At 44.8% G+C, this 22,784-nt stretch overlaps 1 protein-coding gene across 1 annotated transcript; it reads left to right on the top strand.

Annotated features, from left to right (window-relative positions):
- Positions 1-1,822: 1,822 nt before the first annotated feature.
- Positions 1,823-14,055, top strand: LOC141935956 (smoothelin-like protein 2). Its single transcript, XM_074852645.1, has 7 exons — positions 1,823-2,665; positions 3,411-3,650; positions 5,997-6,072; positions 7,460-7,630; positions 8,173-8,290; positions 9,981-10,132; positions 13,075-14,055. Exons 2-7 carry the CDS (start codon positions 3,449-3,451, stop codon positions 13,199-13,201), a joined length of 846 nt encoding a protein of 281 aa, XP_074708746.1. The 5' UTR covers positions 1,823-2,665; positions 3,411-3,448; the 3' UTR covers positions 13,202-14,055.
- The last annotated feature ends 8,729 nt before the right edge of the window (positions 14,056-22,784 follow it).

Here is a 22,784-nt window from a genome sequence, read left to right as displayed (position 1 = left end):
AAATGAAGCAAAAGTTCTACTTGTTTGGATTGATATACTGAACTTCGTTACGGATTTGATTTGTAGACCTTGCAATGTATCTTAAGGCAGGCTTAATCTAGTTGTGGAATGGACATTCTAAGTCCCAGCTATCTTGAGTGCACCTAAAGTCTTCATTTGACATCAGTGGAAAACCCTTAGTCTTCTTAATGGGGCTATAAGCAATATTGTGCCAATATATGGTGGTGTGCATGGTTGGTTGTTCGAGTGGTTTTTGGTGGTGGTGGTTTTGTTGGGTTTTTTTTTGTTGGTTTGTTGTTTTTTTTTTTTTAAAAAAAACCCAACCTCTCTTATTGCATCTTAGTGGTAAACAGACTAAGGAACGTCTTGACTCATCATGTAACCTCTGTGCTGTTATCTAGTGGAGCACGTAAGTGCATATATAATCCCAGGAAGATCATTGAGAAACTAGGCAAGAGAATTAAATGAAAGTTCCTGGCTGAGAACCCTTTAAAAGTCTTCTTTTCTGAGAGTACGTTTTCCATGTTTTCAGGAAGTCTCCAGTCCTCTTCTGAACTCTGTATTGTTCTGTTTGAAAATCATATTCAGGTGATCCTAGCTCTTTTCCTCCCTAGCATATAAAAAGTTCACATGAGAATATGACCCCAGGTTAAAAAATAGTGTACAACCCAATATACTAAAATATACCATCCAAGCTGAGCCTTAAAGATAGTTCACAGTATCTCATGTCTTGCCACCATTCCTTTCTGTGTTTTACCATAATATATCTTCGAAAGACACTTGCTTACAAGGTGGTAGGTCCTCATCTTGAAGTCAGGTTAATGGGGTTTTACCACACTTTAATGGTTTCTCCAAATTATGCTGTAGTCTTGAAAAGCCTGGATACCGATTGTGATCTGAGAGTGTAGGGCCAACCTTAAAGTTAGTTCCTTAAAGAAGGATTTTTCTCAACTTTAGTAGTGCATGCATGTAGCTCAAATTCTGCTACATAGACCTGTGTTCCATTGAAATCGGTTGGAGGTTGACAAATATCTAGGGGGATCAGTATCTAAGCCCACAGCTGTATAATCTATGACGAAATTGTGTTTAGGCTGTCTTACTGTAATCTAATACTTATTAACAAATTCTTAGCAAGATCTCAGATCATAGTTACCAGGAGTTGACTGGGATTTTTACTTGAGGTAATGAAAGTTCTAGTATCTCAGATAATGGATATTAAACCAGTCTGTGCACTCTGCAGCATCTAACAAGATCAAACGCTTTTAAAAAAATCTCCTAAGGTGCATTAATGTTGTTGTCTGGTGTTCTTAGTTAAGTTTGGGTGAGCATTAACAGATGCGTGGTAAGCAGCAGACAAGTTCCAAGAAACTATTTTTGTTGATTTACCTTGAATTGATCATATGCTTTCTGTATTTTACATGAGATATTTTTTTCCACCCTATAAATAAATTATTCTAATAATTTGTGATGAAGCTGTGGAATAAATAAGTCAATTCAAACCACCAGTTTGCTCCATACTTCCTGTGTACGAAAAGCAGAGACAAACTAAGTTATTACATGTATACACTCTGCCTCTTTCCTTTTCTGTTTTGTTCTGTTGTTTTTATACTAAGTATATACTTAGTATAAGTATATTTTAAGTATAAAATCTTCTTCAGTATCTCTTCAGTCTTTCTGTCTCTAAAAAATCCAAAAATTGCTTCGATTGAGTTTATAAGAATCTTGGATTATGTTTATAATGGCACATTACAGATTTTTTTTCTTTATTTTTTATTAAAATTTTTGGCCAATCTAGTAGTTGGATATCTGTCTAGAATCAACCAAAACTTTTTCATGGACTTTGTGTTGGCAAATTTCACTCTACTGCTTGTATATGCTGCTTCTTGGAAGCTACATTTTTTTAGTTGAAGTAATAGTGTGTCTGTGAAGCACTTTCTTCTTTCTTTAGTTCCTGCAGCCAAAAATCACATAGTTCCTCGTGATTTTTTGCATGCCCCCCACCACGAAACAACAACAACAAAAAAAAACAACCACCAAAAAAAATTCTTGGCTGATTTGTCTGGAGTTATATTGCAAACACTATGGGAAAAATTGGTGCTTTTCCCAGAAGAAAATATCCTTACAGAAGTTTCAGAGTATAATGCAGGTGTCAAGTTCTAGGATTATACTTATTTTATGTAATGCTTTTACAATACGTTATCAGAATGTCATTTTTTCTGCAGCAAGCAGAAAAAAAATGCAGAGTATTAAGTGTTTTGTGCAACCTCAATCTCTACGCTGCTGCGTGGAGTCTTCTTGTTATCACCTTCAGAGTGGGTGGTGATACCTAACACACACGGAAGAGCCCTCCTAGGTGCATGGGGTCTTTGAGGACAAATATGTGAAGATTGGTACAAGTCCTGCATTGCCAGTACTTGGTTTCCAGGTTCAGCTCTTGGGGTTAGATAGTTATTCCCTTCTTGTATTGTGGTCACTAGCACAAGGAAGGACCTGTTCTTGGTAGGTGGTTCTGGATATTCTTCCACCTTTTTCTGCTGTTTGAAATTTAGCTGTCCTGTCTCTTGTCTGTTCTGACAGAGTGTAGACCTGGATGACCACCACAAACCTGAGTTTAGAAGAGTTTTTAGTTCTTCCATCATTGAAAATGGGCATCAGTCTTCATCAGGTAGGAACAGGGCGTGAGATGAAGTAGCACTACTTGTAAAATACCTGATCCTGGCAGTCATAGAGCAGCTCTCACATGTTGGAAGCATTAGAATCTGCTATGGTTTCGGCATGGATATTGTACTGTGGCACTGATACCGTTTAACTTTACTTCCTAATTTAATTAGGAGTTCAGCTTTTAAACTTTGTTTATTGTTAAGCATGCACTATGGTGTTTTACAAATTAGAAACTATTATTGTCACGTTATCTTAGGGCACTAGTGATAATAAGGCCTGCTATTCTTGGTGCCATTGTAGCCTTGCATCCCAAAACATTTTGCAAATTAACTGTCTGCTTCCATCATTCAGTGGAGGAAGGACTTACTGTCTCCATTTTAGAAAAAACTGAGGCATTCAGCAGTAAAGAAAAAGAATGCTGACTCCTGACCCATGGCAGGAGATTGGAGGCAGGGGCTGCACAGAGGAAGAGGAGGAGCTTATCAAATGCAGATGCTAGTAGATGTAGTGCTCTGAAGAAGTTGTTCTTGCTGAGATTTATGTAGGACAGGTGTGATCACTGCAAGGATCACTTATACTAGGGTTCTTTCTGCAGCGTGCTGTAAATGGCATAATCTCCCACAGGGAGAACTAGGTGGAATAATTCCAGTGACTTGTAAAATAAAGTTGTTGCATGGAAACTGGTTTGTAACTTTGTTAGAAATCTGCAAATAAATTTACTTCCTCCCTCCTTTTCTTTTGTTCACTAGTTCAGGAAAAAGTCTCCCATGAACTCTTCTCTGTTCACATGTCAGACTCTTCCCCTGAAGCCCATGCCCCTGCAGTCACCTTACAGATGCCCCACCTTCCTGTTACTGCAGTAACCAGGGTATCAGAGAAGTTTTCAGGAGAGACCACCTGTTCAACAGGAACAACTAACACATCTGCTGGCCTGCTGGGACAGAGCAAGAGCAAAAATGTGATGGCAGTGAAAACTTCCAACCAGTCAGGTAAAAGAGACAAAAATAATTTGTTTGCTGAAGCTGTGTCCCATTTCTTTACTTAAAGAAACTGGTGCTATGGGGATTGTCCTGTGACCTAGTGGTAATGATGAAACCTCAATTCGATGGCTGCATATCCCATGGTGGGACACAGATTTAGAATATTGTGTGTCCTAGGTGGAACTTTAGGCTGTAATGTCACATCTGCTGAGAATTTTTGCTGGCTAATATAGTTGAGTTCATAGTGCAGCAGTTCTAGCACAGTTACTAAATAAGTATCTCTTCAATGTGACCAGCCATTTTAATGAAATTTGCAGGAGTTTTTAATGCTTTAAGACCTGAGGCCCCTTGAGAAGTTAGGCAGATATTTGACTAATGAGTTCAACAGTCGTTTGAAGGGAGGAATGACCCAACAGCAGACTGACACATATACACAAGTCAGAGTGACTGCAGAATCCTATTTATATCTAAATGGAGTTTTAAAAAAAATGAAATCTCATTTAATTCTTATTAAAGTCATTCATCTTTGAGCTGTATTTCATGTACATTTAGTGATAGTGACACTTACAGATTAGGCTATATATATGGGTCAGAAATTACAGAGATCAGATGGAATTGCCATCAAGAGATAGGGATAATTTGCAGATTATTCTTTAAATTTTTATCTTATTGAAGCTAAGAATGTAACAAAGCCTTCCTTGGTCTTTTCTGCTGTTTCAGTGAAGGCCTGGAATTCAAGTACAGTGAGAACAGTGGGCTCATCTGCCACTGGAAGTGAGCATTCCTATCAGCGTAGCCTTACACAACACAAATTGAGACAAAATGCTCCATGTCTGGGGGATTCAGAACTGAGCATGTAGTTCCTATTAGTAGGTACATGGCAATATTAAAACTACTGACAAGACTGCATGAAGATTTAGTTTCCCAGGCATCATGGAAACTTGTTCCGCTCTATCAGATTCTCAATCAGTTCAAAGCAAGGGCTACTTACCCTTATTTGCCCAGCAGTATACATGTGTATAGACAATCTCTGCAGTGGAAACAGTAGGTGCCAGATAACTGTGGCAGAAGAGACAGTTTGAGCGGTGAAGGTTTCAGCTGACCGAGTGAGCTGACCAAGTGAAGACTGTGACTGAATGCAAGGCAATGGCAATTGGAAGGTGGTGGGCCCACCCTATGGATGTTGAAGCAAATTCCTTTGAGCAGAATAGCAGTAAATAGTCTCCTTGATACATTAATGTGTCAAAGGACAAAATGCCTTAAGGATTTTTGATTTCAGTTGAAATAGATGGCTTGAGCTCTATCCAAAAGTACTTCTGATTGATGTCATCAAGCTGTTACTATCTACACAATGTACTGGCCTTTCACAGTGGTCTCAAGTGTCAGTTTAGCAAAGATGTAGCTCTTCCAGACTTAGGGGTCACACTCCTCAACTTAAAACCTCTGAGATTTGCACAAATATCTGGCAATTGCTTGTGGTCCCAAATTTGTCACATCTGTATGCTGGCATTTACCAGGGTGTTTTACGTGAGAAGTCTATTTGATCTATATCCCTTCTATAAGCAGTGGGGAAAGTTTAGCATTTTCAGAGAGTAATTTGGACAGTGACCAGGTTGGGTTGCTTCTAAAATGCCAGTTATTCTTCTTTGTGTATAGAAGGAGCCTTCAATAAATGAGTTGCTGACTTGTGCAACAGCTTTTGGCTTTAGTGTGTTAAAACTGGGCAAGTTACTCCCATTATTCTGCATTTACAGAGAATAGCTGGGAGTCCAGACCTGGGCTCTTAAGAGGCAAAGCACAAAAGGTGGGGAGAGGAAGATGCAAAGTTGGTTTTAAGCTGCTTTTGCAACCTTTGGAGTGTGTTCTACTTTACAAACGAAAACGTTTCCTGGTAGAAACTAGGTAACTTAAATTACACTCCCAATCATAGCAGACTTCTCAGAACTCCTTATGTCTGCCAGAATGACTGTTGCAAGCTTAGCTGTAGCACCATTTCTTCCTTTCACTGAAATGTCCATGACAGTGTACCCTCCTCTGAGGTCTGCACAACCGCCTGAAATGATCCAACCTTCCCAGTGCAGTTTTATCAAAGACATCCTCTCACAGCCCTTTCTGGTATGTTTACACCATCCTCGCTGCAGTGCAACAATTTTGCAGCGAGATTGGACCCCTGGGGAAAATCCTTCCCCCAGCTTGTTAGCTCATACTGGAAGTTAAGAGGTCTACAGCTTTTCACTGTGGTGAGTAAAAATCAGTGCATGGCTATCTATCAGGAAATGGTTTGAAAGTGTATGAGGAAAGGAGATAAAAGAAGTTTCTGCCCTGATGCATTTTGTTTTTCCTGCTTTTATACAGAGAATACCACTTCTGTCACTAAGTCTGTCTCAACTGTGAGCTATGGGACGAGTAGTGGAACCAAAACTAGTGAAAGGTATGCTTTTTTCCTGACATTTTGTTAGGCTGTTGTGGTCAGTACAGTCTCAAGGGACAGGCGTTCTGCTGGCTTGGAGAACAGGTGAGTCCCAGATGCTGTATTTGAAGCCCATTAAAGACTGTGAGCTTTCCTGAGGGCTAAGTGGAACAGAGATGGGAAGGGATAAAAATCTTTTGTGAGCGTTTTAAAGCTGGCATAATTGCAGATTTCAGCATTGTTCGATGTTAGTAAGTAAAACTCTCAGTGCCAGTGGTGGATTTTTGTTAGGAGGAGCAAGTTGTCAGACCCTTTGAAAACTCTTCTAAAAACACTCAGCTGTGTTGAAATTTGTATTTTGGGCTTATTTTTGGAAGCCAACATATGACTGTCATCAAATATCCTCAGGTTGGCTAGCCTGGAGTTTACTTTGTAGATAAATGCCTTGCTGAGGACTGAGGACTACTTCACATCCTTCATTAACTTGGAGTCACAGTTGCTTAGTATAGGATTACATGGTATCACAATTACTACCGGCATATCCAGGCATCCTCAGCATGCAAAATGTCCATCAAGAAAAATGGGAGGGCAGCCAATTTAAATCTCTTAAATTGGGCTTGCATCTGCCTTAAAAATTATCCCAGATTAGGCATTATATTTCTTCTGAGTTAGTTCCAACATCAGCACGTCAGTATTTGAGTCGTCATACACTGAGCACCCTAGAGAACTTGCTGTCAGATCTGACCTCCATCTGTACCAGAAATTAATGTGTGACATTGATGTCATTGCTCTTTGCCTCAGTTTCCCCATCTCTGTCATGGGGAACATTTCCAAATGTAATGTGTGGCTTCATTAATGCTGATGAAGTGGTTTATGGCTCAGATAAAAACAAATTAACATACAATCCTGTATTTCTTGATCAAATTACCAGCTTGTGGTCAGTGAAGCAACACTGACATGAGCTCAGGATCCTGTGTACTGTAAGTAAAAATTTCAAAAGTACTTCCTGAATTACTCTTCAAGTTCCATTTTTAAAATGTGACTTACCCTCCAGGAACCCCAAAGTTGGAAGTTAAAGGGATTTAGTGCTCCTGTGTGGCCATGACTTCTTTTCTGTTCTTTTTTCTTAAAGGTGTTTAATTGTTGTTCTACTCAGTGCTACAAATCATTTAGGACTTGTCCAGCTGTGTCTCATTCATAGAAGTACCTTAGATTCCTCTATACTTAAGTGCTGTTGTCTGTCAATAAAACTTTGACTTCAATTGCTTTTGACTCATTGAGGTCCTCTTGAAACAGCTGTTTTGTGAGGTTTAGGGTAGTCAACAGTTGGACCTTTATGCTGACTCCTGACGCTGCAGGGAGTTACTTTTTTCTTTAACCACATACTTTTCATGTTCTGTTTCTCTAGTGCCACTGACAGTTACTGTGATGTGACCCCCAGCTCTCACTCCTCACCTACCACTGTACATCACCAAGTTGAAAGGAGGCGAGAACTGGTGAGGTCTCAGACGCTCCCACGGACTACAGGAACACAGGCCAGGAAAGCACTTCTTGAGAAATTTGAACACAGTGGTGGAAAGTATGTCACACTCCTTGTCTCCAGAATGGGTTTGTTAATGGGAAACTAATTTGTCAGTTATTACCAGCACAGGACAGCTGGGTGGGAGGACTCTTCAAGCTAAGGGACAATATGAGGTCATGTACAGCTTTGCTGACTTCACAGACTGAGCCCTCGAAATTCACAGCTGCAGATTCCCTCTGACTTTGGAGTTGTTCAGCTGAAGCAGCAGGTGCCTTTTATCAGGAAAGAGTGCTGTGAAAGCTGCCTTCTCCATCATCATAAGAGACTGGGAATCTAGTGACTTTCTGTTGCCATTCATTAAGGACCAAAAGCATGGACTGTTCTTTATGACGGGGGTATGGTTTAAATAGAAGAGGTCTTGGAATCCTGGCTTTAGTGAAATGAAAATTAAGTTTTTTTGAACAACCAACAAGTTGAAGTTTCAGCAGTGTGTTGCTCAAATATCACCTGAACAGGGGCTGACCCCGGCAAGGTTGCACAGATGTTGCTGACAAGTTTTTCTACAATGTAATTTAATCTGGTCTCCCTTAATTTTTCAGAGGAAAAGGAGAATCTAGAGTGAAGCTGAAGAGGTCGCAGAGTTTTGCGGTTGCCAGCGCTAGCAGCATTAAACAAATTCTGTTAGACTGGTGTCGCTCAAAAACCATAGGATACAAGGTGAAGACATGCTAGCACTTTCAGCTCTTTTTCAGGACAATTTGCCAAAAAAGCATACTCAAAAACTGAACATAAACATGCCAGACTATGAGTTAACTTCCTCAAGGTCATCAAGTTTTGTGTGGGTAACGCAAACATCATTGTTTGTATGAACAGCACTTCAAGACAGTCAGAAATCGCATGAGTGAGATTCTGTATGTCTGTCAAAGCAGTGCATTAGTGTTTGTCTGAAAGCCTACATTTTTGTGCTTATGGGTATAGACTTCAGTATACACTCACACTTTTTTTTCTTAGTTGCAGGCATGATTTTGGCATTCTCATTATATTTGGCAAGATCTGAATAACATTTTGCCAGTATGTGGAGACTATGGCCCTTTTGCTACACAGCAGACCAAAGTACTCTCTACACAAGTGAATTTGTAGTAAATGCTTGAGGTTGAATCACACGGTGTTAGTGAGCTAATTTCTATGAGGTAACATCAGCGTAGCTAAAAGAATTCAGCAGTGGAGATTTTAGTAGTTTTACCTGGCCTTAAACTGCAATTGCCACAGCAATTTCTAGGAGAAAGAAATTTTTTCTTATTTTTTTTAAAATGTTTTTCAACAGTATTATAAAATGTGCATTACTATTACTGAACTCTAAATTACAGTATATATAAGCAGAACTAGTCAAAATTGCTTATCAGAAAATATGGGGCTTGAATTTTCTATGATGGGAAAGTAGCATGAGACAAGAGCCCAGATATGCTTCTTTTCACTGTGGCAGTTGAAAGTAACTGCGACGAGCAGAGGAAGCAGGACACGAATTCAATATGAATGGTAAGCAAGCTTCAACTTTGAGTACACAACTTCTTTTATCTCTTTCTACATTAACTATGTACACGTGTCACAATCTAATTGGCTGTATCAGAAGGCTACATTGTAACATCCCTGCTCCTCCGTGGTCTCGCATCCTGCTCGACACCCTCTTTTCTCTGGCTCCCTGCCCAGAAAGTTGTTTACTACTTACTCAAGGTCACTGTGACTTTGCCGATACTTTCTGCATAGCTCAGTTATGCTAACTGAGGCCTAATCATGCTAAACACCAGTGATCAAGTCATCTAGGGAGCCATGTCCTTGTTCCTTAAGCCATTCCCCAACAAGTAACAGTAAGCATTTGTTCTCAGAATCGGGTTTTGCAGTAGGTGTAATTCTTCCTATATTTCTACCTATCTGTGTGTAAACAGCCATTGAATTAGGCCTTACGGAAAAGCAAAGCAAGCAAGTATAGTCTTTATCTAGTGTTACTGACTGCCACAAAATGAACTTCAGTTATAAATACTTCACGGGGATAAGCGGTGTCCTTGGTATCCACAGATCCTGAGCTGGTGCATTGGGCCTGTTCCAGAGCCAACTGATGTTGACAGAAATTCTTCCCAGTATTTTCAGTGGGCTTTGGCTCAGGGACCTTGACTGTGTGTCTGCTTTGCATCTGGGCATTTCAGGCAAATGGCTTTCATTGCTGAGAGTGCTGTTTTTTCTCAGAATACAAATAATGTAACAGATAAAGAGGGGAAGAAAACCATAGAGCCTGTGCTCTGTTGCTTTGGTTAGTGGGAGAGAAGGACAGAAATATGCAGTGAGCAAAAGCACCTGCTCTTCCCTGTTCCCCCATGCTGCATTAACATGCATGTTTTTTTCATCATGACAGCACATCGATCTCCAGAACTTCTCCTCAAGCTGGAATGATGGGATGGCATTCTGTGCTCTTGTGCCTTCTTTCTTTCCTGAAGCTTTTGATTATAATAAGCTTGACCCAGCTAATGGCAAGCGGAACTTTGAGCTGGCCTTCACCATGGCGGAGTGAGTATGATGTTAGATCTCTGAAGTGTTTCCAGTTCAAGTCTAACATGGCTCGGCAGTAGTAAAGAGTTTAATCATTTTTCTTGTAAATCCTGTATCGCTAGCTTACATGTGTCATGCCAAAAAAGATAATAAAGCTCTGCATAGAGAATGCATAGAACAGGAGACTTGGCAGTTGTCCCGATCCAGTATCGGGGCGGGTTCTTAAACGATCCCAAGAGCGAGATTAAGACACAAACGAGGTCAGATGCCATACAACCTTGTGAACTTTATTTCCCTTAACAATTAATAATAGCGATAGGACAGAGAGAAGAAGAAAGGGAAAGTCAGAATCCCTAAGCAAGAAAACGGTAGAGACGCAATTAATTAGCGCCACCACCAGAGATCCAGTGATGTTCCATAGGCTCGGCCTCGGTGCAAGTGATGGTGCTCCAAGCTCCGCCGAGGTCTCAGCTCCAAGTAACAGGTGTCGAAGACGATGGCCCCAAGAGAGGAGTACGCAGTCCTTTTATTGTCCCAGTCACCACTGTTTCTTCGAAGAGTCCGCCCATTTCCACGGAACTCATTGTAATATGTGCCGCCCCGTGGTCCTCCATACGCGCATGCCCAGGTGTCCGTGGTGGTCGTGCTGGCGGGGGGGGTCGACCTGCAGTGCCTTCAGCCTTTGCACGTCTTCCTTGCCCTGCACCCAGCTGGCGCCCAGGTACAGCTTGACAGGCACTGCCAAAGCTGTCGTTGTTCTAGCCTTGAGCGGATGTCGTGGTTTTGTCTGGGACTCTGCATCTCCTCCAAAGCGTACTCCTTCAGAACAACAGGATGCTGGGGGCAGGAAGTGGTGGTCGCGGAGCAGCAATGTTGAGACAAACAATGTCTAATACAGTTCCTTACAGCAGTCTAAAATCAGAGGTCACAATCTTTAGGCAATACTTGAATTCTGCTTTCTCACCTCTGTGATTCTCACCAGCCTTAGCACTGACACACTAAACTTAAGAAATCAGCCTCGTGAGTTATGTTTGGACAGAAGGGGAAGAAACCTCTCTGTTCGTTTTTTGGTTTTTTTATAATTATTTTGTTCTTGAAGTAATGAATGATTCTTAATGCATTTGCCAATATCAATCTTAAAAAAAAAATTGAGTTCATAGAGCACAAGGCATCCAATGTTTACTGACAGTCCATAGGAACTGGACATACAACTTGTAGTTTCTTAGCCAATCCCACCTGCTTGATACCCGATTTGAATTTGAGGCATATTAATATATCCATCTAGCCTCTCTGGAAAAATCGTGACCCCTGAACAGCAGGGAGCAAGTAGGTTAACTTTTGGAATTGGGTTTTTTGGGAGGGTTCACCTCTGTCTGTACATTGCTTTGGTTGAACAAGAATGAAGGTTGAGTTCAGTGTAAGTAGAGTTAGATCAAGGCTGAGAGCTTCTCGATACCTCAACCTGGAAACTGCATTTTTGTAAAACGGACAGAGCTAATACCCTTAATCACACTATCCTGATCCTTTTTGATGCAGTATACCAGGCAATTAAATGATAACTTGTTTAAGTCATTATGAGTGTGAACTTGTCATCTAGAAATAGTAACTTTTTTGACCCAGTATCAATATGATTCTTACTTACTGTTACACAACTCAAACAAAGCAGCAAGAACACTCCAGGTGGTATGCAGCTGGGTTTAAAACACTCTTTCCAAACACTAACAGGATGTGGGAATACATGGCTAAAGTTTCCTGCAGTTTCTGATAGAGCTTCAAACACTGATACCACCACACTGAAGCTCTGTGTTTCTGTCACAGCACCTTTTATTTATTTATTTTTAATAAATAAAGGAATAAATTACAGAACTGGATTTGCCATTTGCCATTCCAGAGAAAAGCTCTGAAAATGCTTAGCATAATGTTGGCTCTCCTTATTACAGCCCCTACCAAAGAAATTCATTTGGGAATTACAAGGTCTTTATACACACACGTACATACATATATATAAAAAATTTTGTTGCTTGTCAGTGAGTTGAAGGAGATTCTGTGACACTTTTAGGTGGTTGATCTCTAAAGTAAAACTACAACTCTCAAAGGAAAGTTGCAGTGTTCTTCTATCTCAGTTTATGTATGACAGTAGGTATAGGGGAGAACAAAAGACAGCATGCACACAACAGTAAGAAACATCAGGTACGAGGTATCTACAGAAATGACTACTTCATAGCGGTGATTGTCTTTAAACTAACTGTTTTCTTCTGGTGCCAGAAAAGGCTCTTCTCTCAGTTACTGTTATTCACCTCAGTACCAGCTCTGCTGATCAAATTGCTTCCTGCCCATGTGATTGTGATTTTTCATCTTACGCCTCAGCAGATCTGTTCCTTTCTGCTGGTCCAGATGTCAGGCTTCTGCTCTCCAACCTGACCATTCGAGGTCATCGTCCAAGTTGCTCACACTTGAAGATATGGGCATGGTGGAGAACAAACAATCCACAGCCACATGGGCCTTCATCAGCACATCTTATCCCTTCTCATGTTTTCCCATTCTTTTGGAGCTTCCTCTATAATAACCAGAAAAACTCTTGATTTGCAAACTCACATGACCCTGCTTACTGAGACCTGGGCAGAGGAATGTGCGATTGGGCTACATGCTACAGATATCAGGGATGTGAACGGCAGTCAGTGGAAAAAAACCAACCATCCAAACAATCCTACAGAGCTTTGGATGAGATCCCAGTATAGACAAAGAGAGGGAAAGAACAGGAATATTACATGGTCACAAAAATAACAATCTCCAACCTGAGCCTGACCATTTCATTGTGAAATGAAATGTTGCTGATAAACCTCAGGATTTCTTAAATACCTGAGTGATGCTCAAATCAGAGCAGCAAATGAATCTTGGAAGTAGTTACAGGCCTTAGATTTAACTCTTGATGTGCTGTATCTGTTTTATTACTACTACAGGAAGATGGCTCATTGCGATCGTCTGATAGAAGTGGATGACATGATGATGATGGGTCACAAGCCAGATCCCATGTGTGTCTTCACCTATGTCCAGTCTCTGTACAATCATCTACGACGCTTTGAATAAAACCATCGACACCTCTCCAGCCGGAAGGGTCAAGTACAGCATGCTGATTGCAAGAGTGACATTTTGCAAATGGAACACAGTGTTATTTCTTGCTTTTTACTGTCCCTTTGCTTACATTCAACTGCGTGGCTGGCTGACTGAAGTGTTGCTGAGCAGCGCCCCAAAGTGTTGATCACATCAGCATGTCAGTAATACAGAAATATGTTTGAAAAAGACAAACATAGGGAAAGGCAAATGCTGTCATTCTGGTGCTAGTAGTAGGTTGGATTTTTTAATATTCTCGTGTTTAAAGATCACAGGAAGCTAATTTGCTGCTCCTATCTCTGTTAGGCTGGGGACACAGTTTTATGCAGTGACAGGTAACTCTGCTGTGAAGGTGTTCCCTCTTCAAATGCAGGTAAAACTCTAGAAGATAGCACCTTCAGTTCAATTCTCTGTTGAGCATAGCACAAAATAGCAGATGGACAAGGAAAATTCCGTTTAGCAAATAATAACCTAGAGTAATCCACCACTAAGGCAGTATTGCTTCTCCTCCAGCCCTACACCCTCCAGCATACATGCACGTGCACACACACATCAAACAGGCATTCTGTTCTCTTAAAGCAGAAAGAGAGCATAGCCTCTTACCTGCTGACTGGGACAACAGATAACTACCATGTTACACAACAGCGTTTGTCTGTAATGGTCAAATCTGAAGTGATTTGCTAAAGCCTCTGCTGGCAGTCTTGGATTAATTTCTTGATCACGAAGAACAGCAACAGCTGGAGCTGTTCCTGTGTGAGATTGTGTGTTTGCATGATTTAGGATTACAGGAAGGGGAGGAGCTAGCAAGTTACAAAATCCTCTGAACAGTTGTAATAGACGCAAGACCCTGTGCTTTGACCTGGACTCTGGGGGACAGCAACTCCCCAGTGGGGACAGAAATGAAGTCTTTACGACTTGCTCTGTCCTCACACTGACTCTGAGGTGGACGGGCAATATGCCAAAGAAGTATGAAAGATGTGGGAGTTCTGAAATGCCTTGGACTAGTTTCCAGTTTCAGTTAAATTAGCATTAAAACCACAATATAGTGGGATTATTCCAGATGTACTGGACAAAAAGGTCCAGTAAATTTCTCTTTGGTAAATCAACAGAGCTTTGTTTTCACAGTGAATGTTAAAACCACTGAAAAAGAATACTTTAGGAAAAAAACCCACCTTTTAAAATTATTTCTTCCTTAAGAACAGGCTCATAGAAAGTCAAAAGTGAAAGCCACAAGCTCTCTGTGCATGCTAGAGAATGTTTTTTAACCTGCATTTGTGCTTTTTGTAGATATTTATAAAGATGACTTTGGTTCTGTATTGATGACCATTTATAATAAAATATGTCAAACGCTCTTCAGATTTATCGCTCTTCTTTAGAGTGAAGTGACAGATAACAAAGTAAAATCAGTGAAAAGAATGCAGAGGTTTTGCTTAGAAGAGTTTTGTTCTAGTCATGATGCTGTGCTCTGAATTTCGGTTTAAAAAAGTACAGTTCGGTGGCATTTGGAATAGGATTTTAGTTCAGCCTCCCTTTCTAGTGAAGATTATTTAAGAAGCCATGACTAAAGCAACCACTTTGTTAGTAGTCTCAGAAAAAAACCCCAAACAAACAAAAAAACCCACAAACACCAAAAACGTATGAAAGGTAAAGTATAAGGTAACTGCTGAAGCTCCAGATCAAGTTCTGTTTGAAGTGCAGCTAGGCTGTTGCTACGACACTATGGAAACAGCTTGAAAGACTTTTAAATACACAGTATAAGTATCTGAAGGATACTTGGTCAAACTAGCAGGATCGTTGGTATTGCTAATCTCACAGCTTTAATGCAAGCGGGTAGAGGTTGGGTGTGCTGTTCCTATTTGTCATGTGACTGCCACTGTCCTCAGTTTTTGACTTTGTCTTGAATGACTATAATTCTGAGGAGTAAGTGTGCACTGGTTGCTTCACCAAATGCACTGTAAGGATAAACACACCGTACTTGTGTTTTGGAGAAGTGATTAGAGTAAGCATGATGAGAAATCTGTCCACTGACACACGCAATACGCGTATTTACATTCTTACCAGCAGAGCCAAGTTCCATCATAGCTACGAGAGGGGCAATACTGGCTTTGTACATCTCATTCCTTCACAGTCCCACGTCACAGATGATTTTCCTGTGTGATGTAAGTGCTAAAGACACAGGTAAGTGCTTGGCCAATTTACGCCTAGTAGCAAATAATTATATAATGGAAGTTGTGAGAGTGAAATTATTGCAAATTCACCAGGGGAAGTTTACAATCTTTCTGTAATTTAGCTTGTTTTCACAACGACCCAAAGCTATTTGTGCAGGTTCTCTAAAGTCTTCCCACTTCAGAGAGGTGATGGTAAAGATACCTGGTACTTGCCAGCAAACAGATTGCAGGGACGTGGAAGACTGTAAACTGATTTTAACTGCTGGTGGTTCACATGTAAGAAGATGAGGGAGATGGTGCTATGACATAATTTTAGAAAAACCTACAGCTTTGTGCATTAAAAGAAGTCTGATCTATATATGAATAACAACTATTAGGTTGTATGATTAAACTGAAATTAATGTATGGCCCCTGCTGGATTTTTATTATTTTTAGTTTTAAAAAAATGCAGGTTGTGTGTGCATATATGACAGTAAACGTATTTAGCATGAATGATAAAGAGAACAATATATTAAATCAGCATAGTATATGTTTTACACAGATGGACTGTTTCCTGGCTTGTCTAATGTTTCTGCGCTGTATCCAAAATTCAGTACTATCTAAGGTGGTTTATTGGCCACTTGATCCTACTTTAAAGGCCGGATCAATCCATTCTGTGCAAGATTTTCAAAATAATTTCAGCAGAGACATCACCTCCTTTTTAGAATTATGTCTGCGTATAGCTTCCCGCAGCAGGGAAGTCATCCTTGGAAGTACAGTAACTGGATGGATGCCTTTCATCACTTCTCCCTTTGTGTGACATTTCCAATCAAGTGTTTAAACATACGCTCAAACCAGTGCAAACTCTTCAATACATGTAATTAGGTATAAAACTAACCCACATGGCTCAATTTGCGTCATTAATTTAAACCCGGCCTGGCTTACAGAGATGGTTCGTGTCCAGAATAAAAGTTGGCACTGCTTTATGTAAGGTGCATTTAAAATCCACTTTTGGTTATGCTAAAATAACTCTATGTCTAGATAAAGCCTCAGCGGAGTTAACATAGAATCAGAGTTTGGGTTGGAAGGGACCTTTAAAGATCATCTAGTCCAACTCCCCCTGCAATGAGCAGGGACATCTTCAACTAGATCAGGTCCCTCAAGACCCCGTCCAAGCTGACTGTGAATGTTTCCAGGGATGGGGCATCTACCATCTCTCTGGGCAACCTGTGTCAGTGTTTTACCATCCTCAGTGTAAAAAATTTCCTTGTATCTAATCTAAATCTATCCTCTTTCAGTTTAAAACCGTCACCCCTCATCCTATCCCTCCCCCCTTTCCTGTAGCCCCTTTCAGTCCTGGGAGGCCGCTCTAAGGTCTCCCCGGAGCCTTCTCTTCTCCAGCTGAACCCCCCCAACTCTCTCAGCCTTTCTTCATAGGACGTTATTCTGGACACTAGCGGAACACCAGAATTCAGACCTGTTATGTTAGACTGCTTTGCAATTTTGGCAAAATTGAAAGAAGCAGTTAATGATGCTGTGGTATCAGCTCAACCTAGAAAATGAGTCTACCTATGGTATTTTTCATGCGCCTAATAAGGAACATGGCAACACATTTAATTTAGTTCTAGTCTTATTAACGCTGGTTATTTAGACGCGTCCCCAGAAAACGTAAGGTATTTTTCAGACTCTGAGGACTCTGGCCACTTCTTCATAATGAACCTGGTTTCCATGTCCAGGTACAATTCACCAGGGTGAGGAACTGCTCCTTTGTAAAGTGCCTTGGGAAGGCCTTAGCGTGGGACGCGCGTTGCGAGCAGCGTTTCGGCCGCACACAAGCTGGCATTCGCTTACCCATGCCTCCACACCGAGGAAGATTTGCTTTTTCGCCCCGCTGTGTCAGCTCGCGCATCCTGCGCGGGAAGGGCGGTGCAGGCCGCCGCAGGCCCCGCGCTGCCGCCCGCGCCAGGATGACGCCGCCCTGCGCTCCTTCGCGCGCCCGCGGGGCCTGTAACCTCGCGAGAGGCGACGGGGGGAAGATATTGGGGGGGGGTGGGGGGGGGGGTGTGTGTATGGGGGAGGGATATATGGGGGAGATATGTGGGGGGGAGGGGGGTGCGGGGGGCTGAGGCAGGCGTGGTGCTGCTGGCGGGAGGTGGCCGGGGCGTGCGCGGCGGGGCCTTCACGGGCGGTGGCGGCCCCGGTCTGCCTCGGGGTCATTTTCTCCCCTTCTAAATTGCTCGAGGTTTTCAGGAATTAAGACTTTTCACTTTCATTTCTTTCTAACTTGTCCTGATTGCCGAGCTGATTCCACCTGGGTTATTTGACTAATGGCGCATGGTTGTCAGCCTCAGGAAGTCTACAATGATTTAACCCCTGAAAACCATCTGAGGTAAAAAGAAAACTTTTCTATATTGTAAAATTCCTATTGAAGGATTAATTGTAAATTTCGTATTACAGTTTAAAAGGAAATAATCTTTTATGGAAAGCTAACAATGAAGAACAGATTTAGAGTTGGTAGCTACAAATGAATTACTTTGTGATGGTGTCGCTCACAAGTTGGGTCAGGAGAGCACCAGATACTGGGTTTTCAGAACAAAACTGCTTGAAGTGCCCCGGGTCTCATAATAATGTGTGGCGCGGAATCAAACTCTACAACTCACTCAGAGTTATAAAGTAGTATGTTTATTACGACGTCGGGCACACGGGGGATCGCTCCGCCACAAACGTGCACGCCCGGAGCCAAAAAACCCAGCTCCTTTTGTTGTTTGAAATGTTACGTATGCATTAGGTTTCCGAAGATAAGGAGGGAATATTACAATTAGTTCCGAGAAATTCCCCTCTTGCCCCCCCCCCCCCCCCAAGTCCTTCTTCTTTGCACCTGTGCAGTGCCTCCTGGTGAGGGTGGGCCGGGGTCTTCAGGATGAAGTAAGACTCCTTCCTTTCCATGAATTTTTTGGAATTTTTTGACTTTGCTTCCTGCTCATGCTCTCTGGACCTTTGGCTCCTCTTCAGGTTGTAGAGTTAGTTTTACCTGTTTGTTTTGTTAATTGGAACTTTTGTGTCTATCAAGATGTTGCAGGAAGTAAATCCTTGGTGTTATCAGGAATTGGTCATCCTTTAGCTGGTACGGCTCCCCCTTTATCTCAAAGACAGGGATTAGTTTACTATCTATCCTGTTTTCTGTAAGAATGTTATCTAGCTAACATTGCCTAAGGACTGGGATTGTTTAAGGGGCCTCACAACTTTGTCCATATTTCTTTGCTTCCTTTTTTTTTTTTCCTTTTTCCCTTTCCTCAGATCACACCCCGCTTCATTCTCCCTCCCTGCTTCAGCCTCCCACCCCGCTTCGGCCTCCTACTCCACTTCGGCCTCCCACCCCGCTTTGGCCTCCCACCCTACTTTGTTCTCCCACCCCACTTTTCCCTCACAACTCACTTTGCCCTCACACCCCGCTTTGGGATCCCGCCCCGCTTCGGCCTCCCACCCCGCTTTGTCCTCCCACCACGCTTCGGTGTCCCATTTAACTGGCTTACCACCCCGCTTCGGCCTCCCACGCTGCTTCGATGTCCCACCCCGCTTTGGCTCCCACTTTAACTGGTCTCCCACCCTGCGTTAGCCTCCCACCCTGTTTTGGCCTCCCCTTTAACTGGATTCCCACCCCACTTCGGACTCCGACCCCACTTCAGGCTCCCACCCTGCGTTGGCCTCCAACCCTGCTTCGCCTTCCACTTTACCTGGCCTCCCACCCCGCTTCGGCCTCCCCTTTAACTGGCCTCACACCCTGCTTTGGCCTCCCACGCTGTTTTGGCCTCCCTTTTAACTGGATTCCCACCCAACTTAGGACACCGACCCCACTTCAGGCTCCCACCCTGCTTTGGCCTCCAACCCCACTTCGCCTTCCACTTTAACTGGCCTCCCACCTCCATTTGGCCTCCCCTTTAACTGGGTTCTCACCCCGCTTCGGCCTCCCACCAAGCTTCAACCTCCCCTTTAACTGGCCTCCTATCCTGCTTTGGTCTCCCTACCAGCTTCGGCCTCCCACCCCGCTTCCGCCTCTCCTTTAACTGGCCTCCTGCCCTGCTTCAGCCTCCCCCCCATACTTCAGCCTCCCTTTAACTGGCCTCCCACCCCGCTTCAGCCGCCCTTTAACTTGCCTCCCACCCCGCTTCAGCCTCCCACCCCGCTTTGGCCTCCCCTTTAACTGGAGACCCACCCCACTTCGGCCTCCCACCCCGCTTCAGCCTCCCCTTTAACTGGCCTCCCACCCCACTTTGGCCTCCCACCCAGCTTTGGCCTCCCCTTTAACTGAACTCCTGCTCCGCTTCAACCTCCCACCCCGCTTTGGCATCCCATTTAACTGGACTCCCACTGCACTTTGGCCTCCCACCTCCCTTCGGCCTCCCCTTTAAATGGCCTCCCACCCTGCTTTGGCCTCCCCTTATCTGGCCTCCCACACTGCCTTAGCCTACCCTTTGACTGTCTTCCCGCCCCGCTTCGGCCTCCTCTTTAACTGGTTTCCCGCCCCGCTTCGGCCTCCCCTTTAACTGGTTTCCCACCCTGCTTCGACGTCCCCTACAACTGGCTTGCCACCCCACTTCGGCGTCCCACCCTGCTTCGGCCTCACACCTCGCTTCAGCCTCTCCTTTAACTGGCCTCCCACCCTGCTTCAGCCTCCCCCCCTACTTCGGCCTCCCACCCCGCATCGGCCTCCCATCCCACTTCGGCCTTCTCTTTAACTGTCCTACCACCCTGCTTCGGCCTCCCACCCTGCTTCGGCCTCCCCTTTAACTGGCCTCCCACCCCACTTCGGCCTCCCACCAAGCTTCAGTTTCCCCTTTAACTGGCGTCCCACCAAGCTTCAGCTTCCCCTTTAACTGACCTCCTACCCTGCTTTGACTTCCCTACCTGCTTCGGCCTCCCACCCTGCTTCAGCCTCCTACACCGCTTTGGCCTCCCACCCAGCTTTGGCCTCCCACCCCGCTTTGGCTCTCACTTTAACTGGCCTCCTACCCCACTTCGGCCTCCCATCCCGCTTCGGCCTCCCATTTAAGTGGCCTTCCACCCTGCTTTGGCCTCCCACCTCCCTTTGGCCTCCCCTTTAACTGGCCTCTCACCCCGCCGGCCTATCCTTTAACTGGCCTTCCACCCCACTTCGAACTCTCACCAAGCTTCAGCCTCCCCTTTAACTGGCCTCCTATCCTGCTTTGGCCTCCCTACCTGCTTCGGCCTTGCACCCCGCTTCAGCCTCTTCTTTAACTGGCCTCCCACCCTGCTTCAGCGTTCCCCCCCTACTTCAGCCTCCCTTTAACTGGCCTCCCACCCCGCTTCAGCCTCCCACCCCACTTTGGCCTCCCCTTTAACTGGAGTCCCAACACGCTTCGGCCTCCCACCCAGCTTCGGCCTCCCCTTTAACTGAACTCCCACTCCGCTTCGACCTCCCATTCCGCTTTGGCCTCCCCTTTAACTGGCCTCCCACCCCACTTCGGTCTCCCACCCTGCTTCGGCCTCCCAGCCCGCTTCAGCTCCCACTTTAACTGGCCTCCTACACCGCTTCCGCATCCCAGCCCGCTTCGACTCCCACTTACCTGGCCTCCCACCCCGCTTCGGCCTCCCTTTAAACTGGTCTCTCACCCAGCTTTGGCATCCCAACCCGCTTCAGCTTCCCCTTTAACTGGTCTCCCACCCCGCTTTGGCCTCCCATTATCTGGCCTCCCACACCGTCTCGGCCTCCCCTTTGACTGTCTTCCCACCCCGCTTCAGCTTCCCACCCCGCTTCGGCCTCCCCTTTAACTGGCTTTGCACCCAGCTTGGGCCTCCCACCCCGCTTCAGCCTCCCATTTAACTGGTTTCCCACCATGCTTCGACGTCCCCTTCAACTGGCTTGCCACCCCGCTTCGGCGTCCCATTTAACTGGGTTCTCAACCCGCTTCGGCCTCCCACCAAGCTTCAACCTCCCTTTTAACTGGCCTCCTATCCTGCTTCAGTCTCCCTACCTGCTTCGACCTCCCACCCCGCTTCAGCCTCTCCTTTAAGTGGCCTCCCTCCCTCCTTCAGCCTCCCCCCCTACTTCAGCTTCCCTTTAACTGGCCTTCCACCCCGATTCAGCCTCCCACCCCGCTTTGGCCTCACCTTTCACTGGAGTCCCAACCCGCTTCGGCCTCGCACCCCGCTTCGGCCTCCCCTTTAATTGGCCTCCCACCCCACTTCGGCCTCCACTTTTTTCTGGCCTCTACTTCCTTTCAGCCTCCCACCCATTATCGGCCTCCACTTTTTTCTGGCCTCTATTGCCCTCCAGCCTCCCACCCCATTTCAGCCTCCCACACCATTTGCGGCATCCACTTTTTTCTGGCCTCTACCTCTCTCCAGCCTCCCACGCTGTTTCAGCCTCCCATCCCATTTTGTCCTCCTATTTTCTATGACATCTACTTCCCACAAGTTTCCCAACCCGTTTCAGCCTACCACTCATTTTCACCCTCAAATTTTCAGAGCTCCCACCCCACTTCGGTCTCCTACCCTGCTTCAGCCTCCCACCCCGCTTCAGCCTCCCCTTTAACTTGCCTCCCACCGCGCTTTGGCCTCCCATCCCCCTTTGGCCTCCCCTGTAACTGACCTCCCACTCCGCTTCGGCCTCCCACCCCGCTTCAGCCTCCCACACTGCCTTGGCCTCCCCTTTGACTGTCACAGAATCCCAGAATCAACCAGGTTGGAAAGGACCCTGAAGATCATCTAGTCCAACCATTAACCTAGCACTGCCAGTTCCCATCTACACCATATCTCTCAGCGCTATGTCTTCCCACCCCGCTTCAGCTTCCCACCCCGCTTCGGCCTCCTCTTTAACCGGTTTCCTACCCCGCTTCGGCCTCTCCTTTAACTGCCTTCTCACCCAGCTTGCGCCCCCCACCCCACTTCGGCCTCTCCTTTAACTGGCCTCCCACCCTGCTTCAGCTTCCCACCACGATTCAGCTGCCCCTTTAACTTGCCTTCCACCCCGCTTCAGACTCCCACCCCACTTTGACCTCCCCTTTAACTCGAGTCCCAACCTACTTTGGCCTCCCACCTCCCTTTGGCCTCCCGTTTAACTGGCCTCCCACCCCGCTTCGGCCTCCACTTTTTTCTGGCCTCTATTGCTCTCTGGTCTCCCACCCCATTTCAGCCTCCCACACCATTTGCGGCATCCACTTTATTCTGGCCTCTACCTCTCTCCAGCCTCCCACGCTGTTTCAGCCTCCCATCCCATTTTGTCCTCCAATTTTCTATGACATCTACTTCCCACAAGTCTCCCAACCCGTTTCAGCCTCCCACTCATTTTCACCCTCAAATTTTCAGAGCTCCCACCCCACTTCGGTCTCCTACCCTGCTTCAGCCTCCGACCCCGCTTCAGCCTCCCCTTTAACTTGCCTTCCACCCTGCTT

The sequence above is a fragment of the Strix uralensis genome, chromosome 30, assembly GCF_047716275.1.
Source record: "Strix uralensis isolate ZFMK-TIS-50842 chromosome 30, bStrUra1, whole genome shotgun sequence".
Taxonomy (NCBI): domain Eukaryota; kingdom Metazoa; phylum Chordata; class Aves; order Strigiformes; family Strigidae; genus Strix; species Strix uralensis.
This window is presented reverse-complemented; position numbering and strand designations above follow the sequence as displayed.

Coding starts and splice junctions, on each gene's coding strand:
- LOC141935956 (XM_074852645.1), top strand. CDS start 3,449: ATGTCAGACTCTTCCCCTGAAGCCCATGCCCCTGCAGTCACCTTACAG. Junction 3,651..5,996: donor GAAAACTTCCAACCAGTCAG/GTAAAAGAGACA, acceptor GCTTTTATACAG/AGAATACCACTTCTGTCACT. Junction 8,291..9,980: donor CAAAAACCATAGGATACAAG/GTGAAGACATGC, acceptor TCATCATGACAG/CACATCGATCTCCAGAACTT.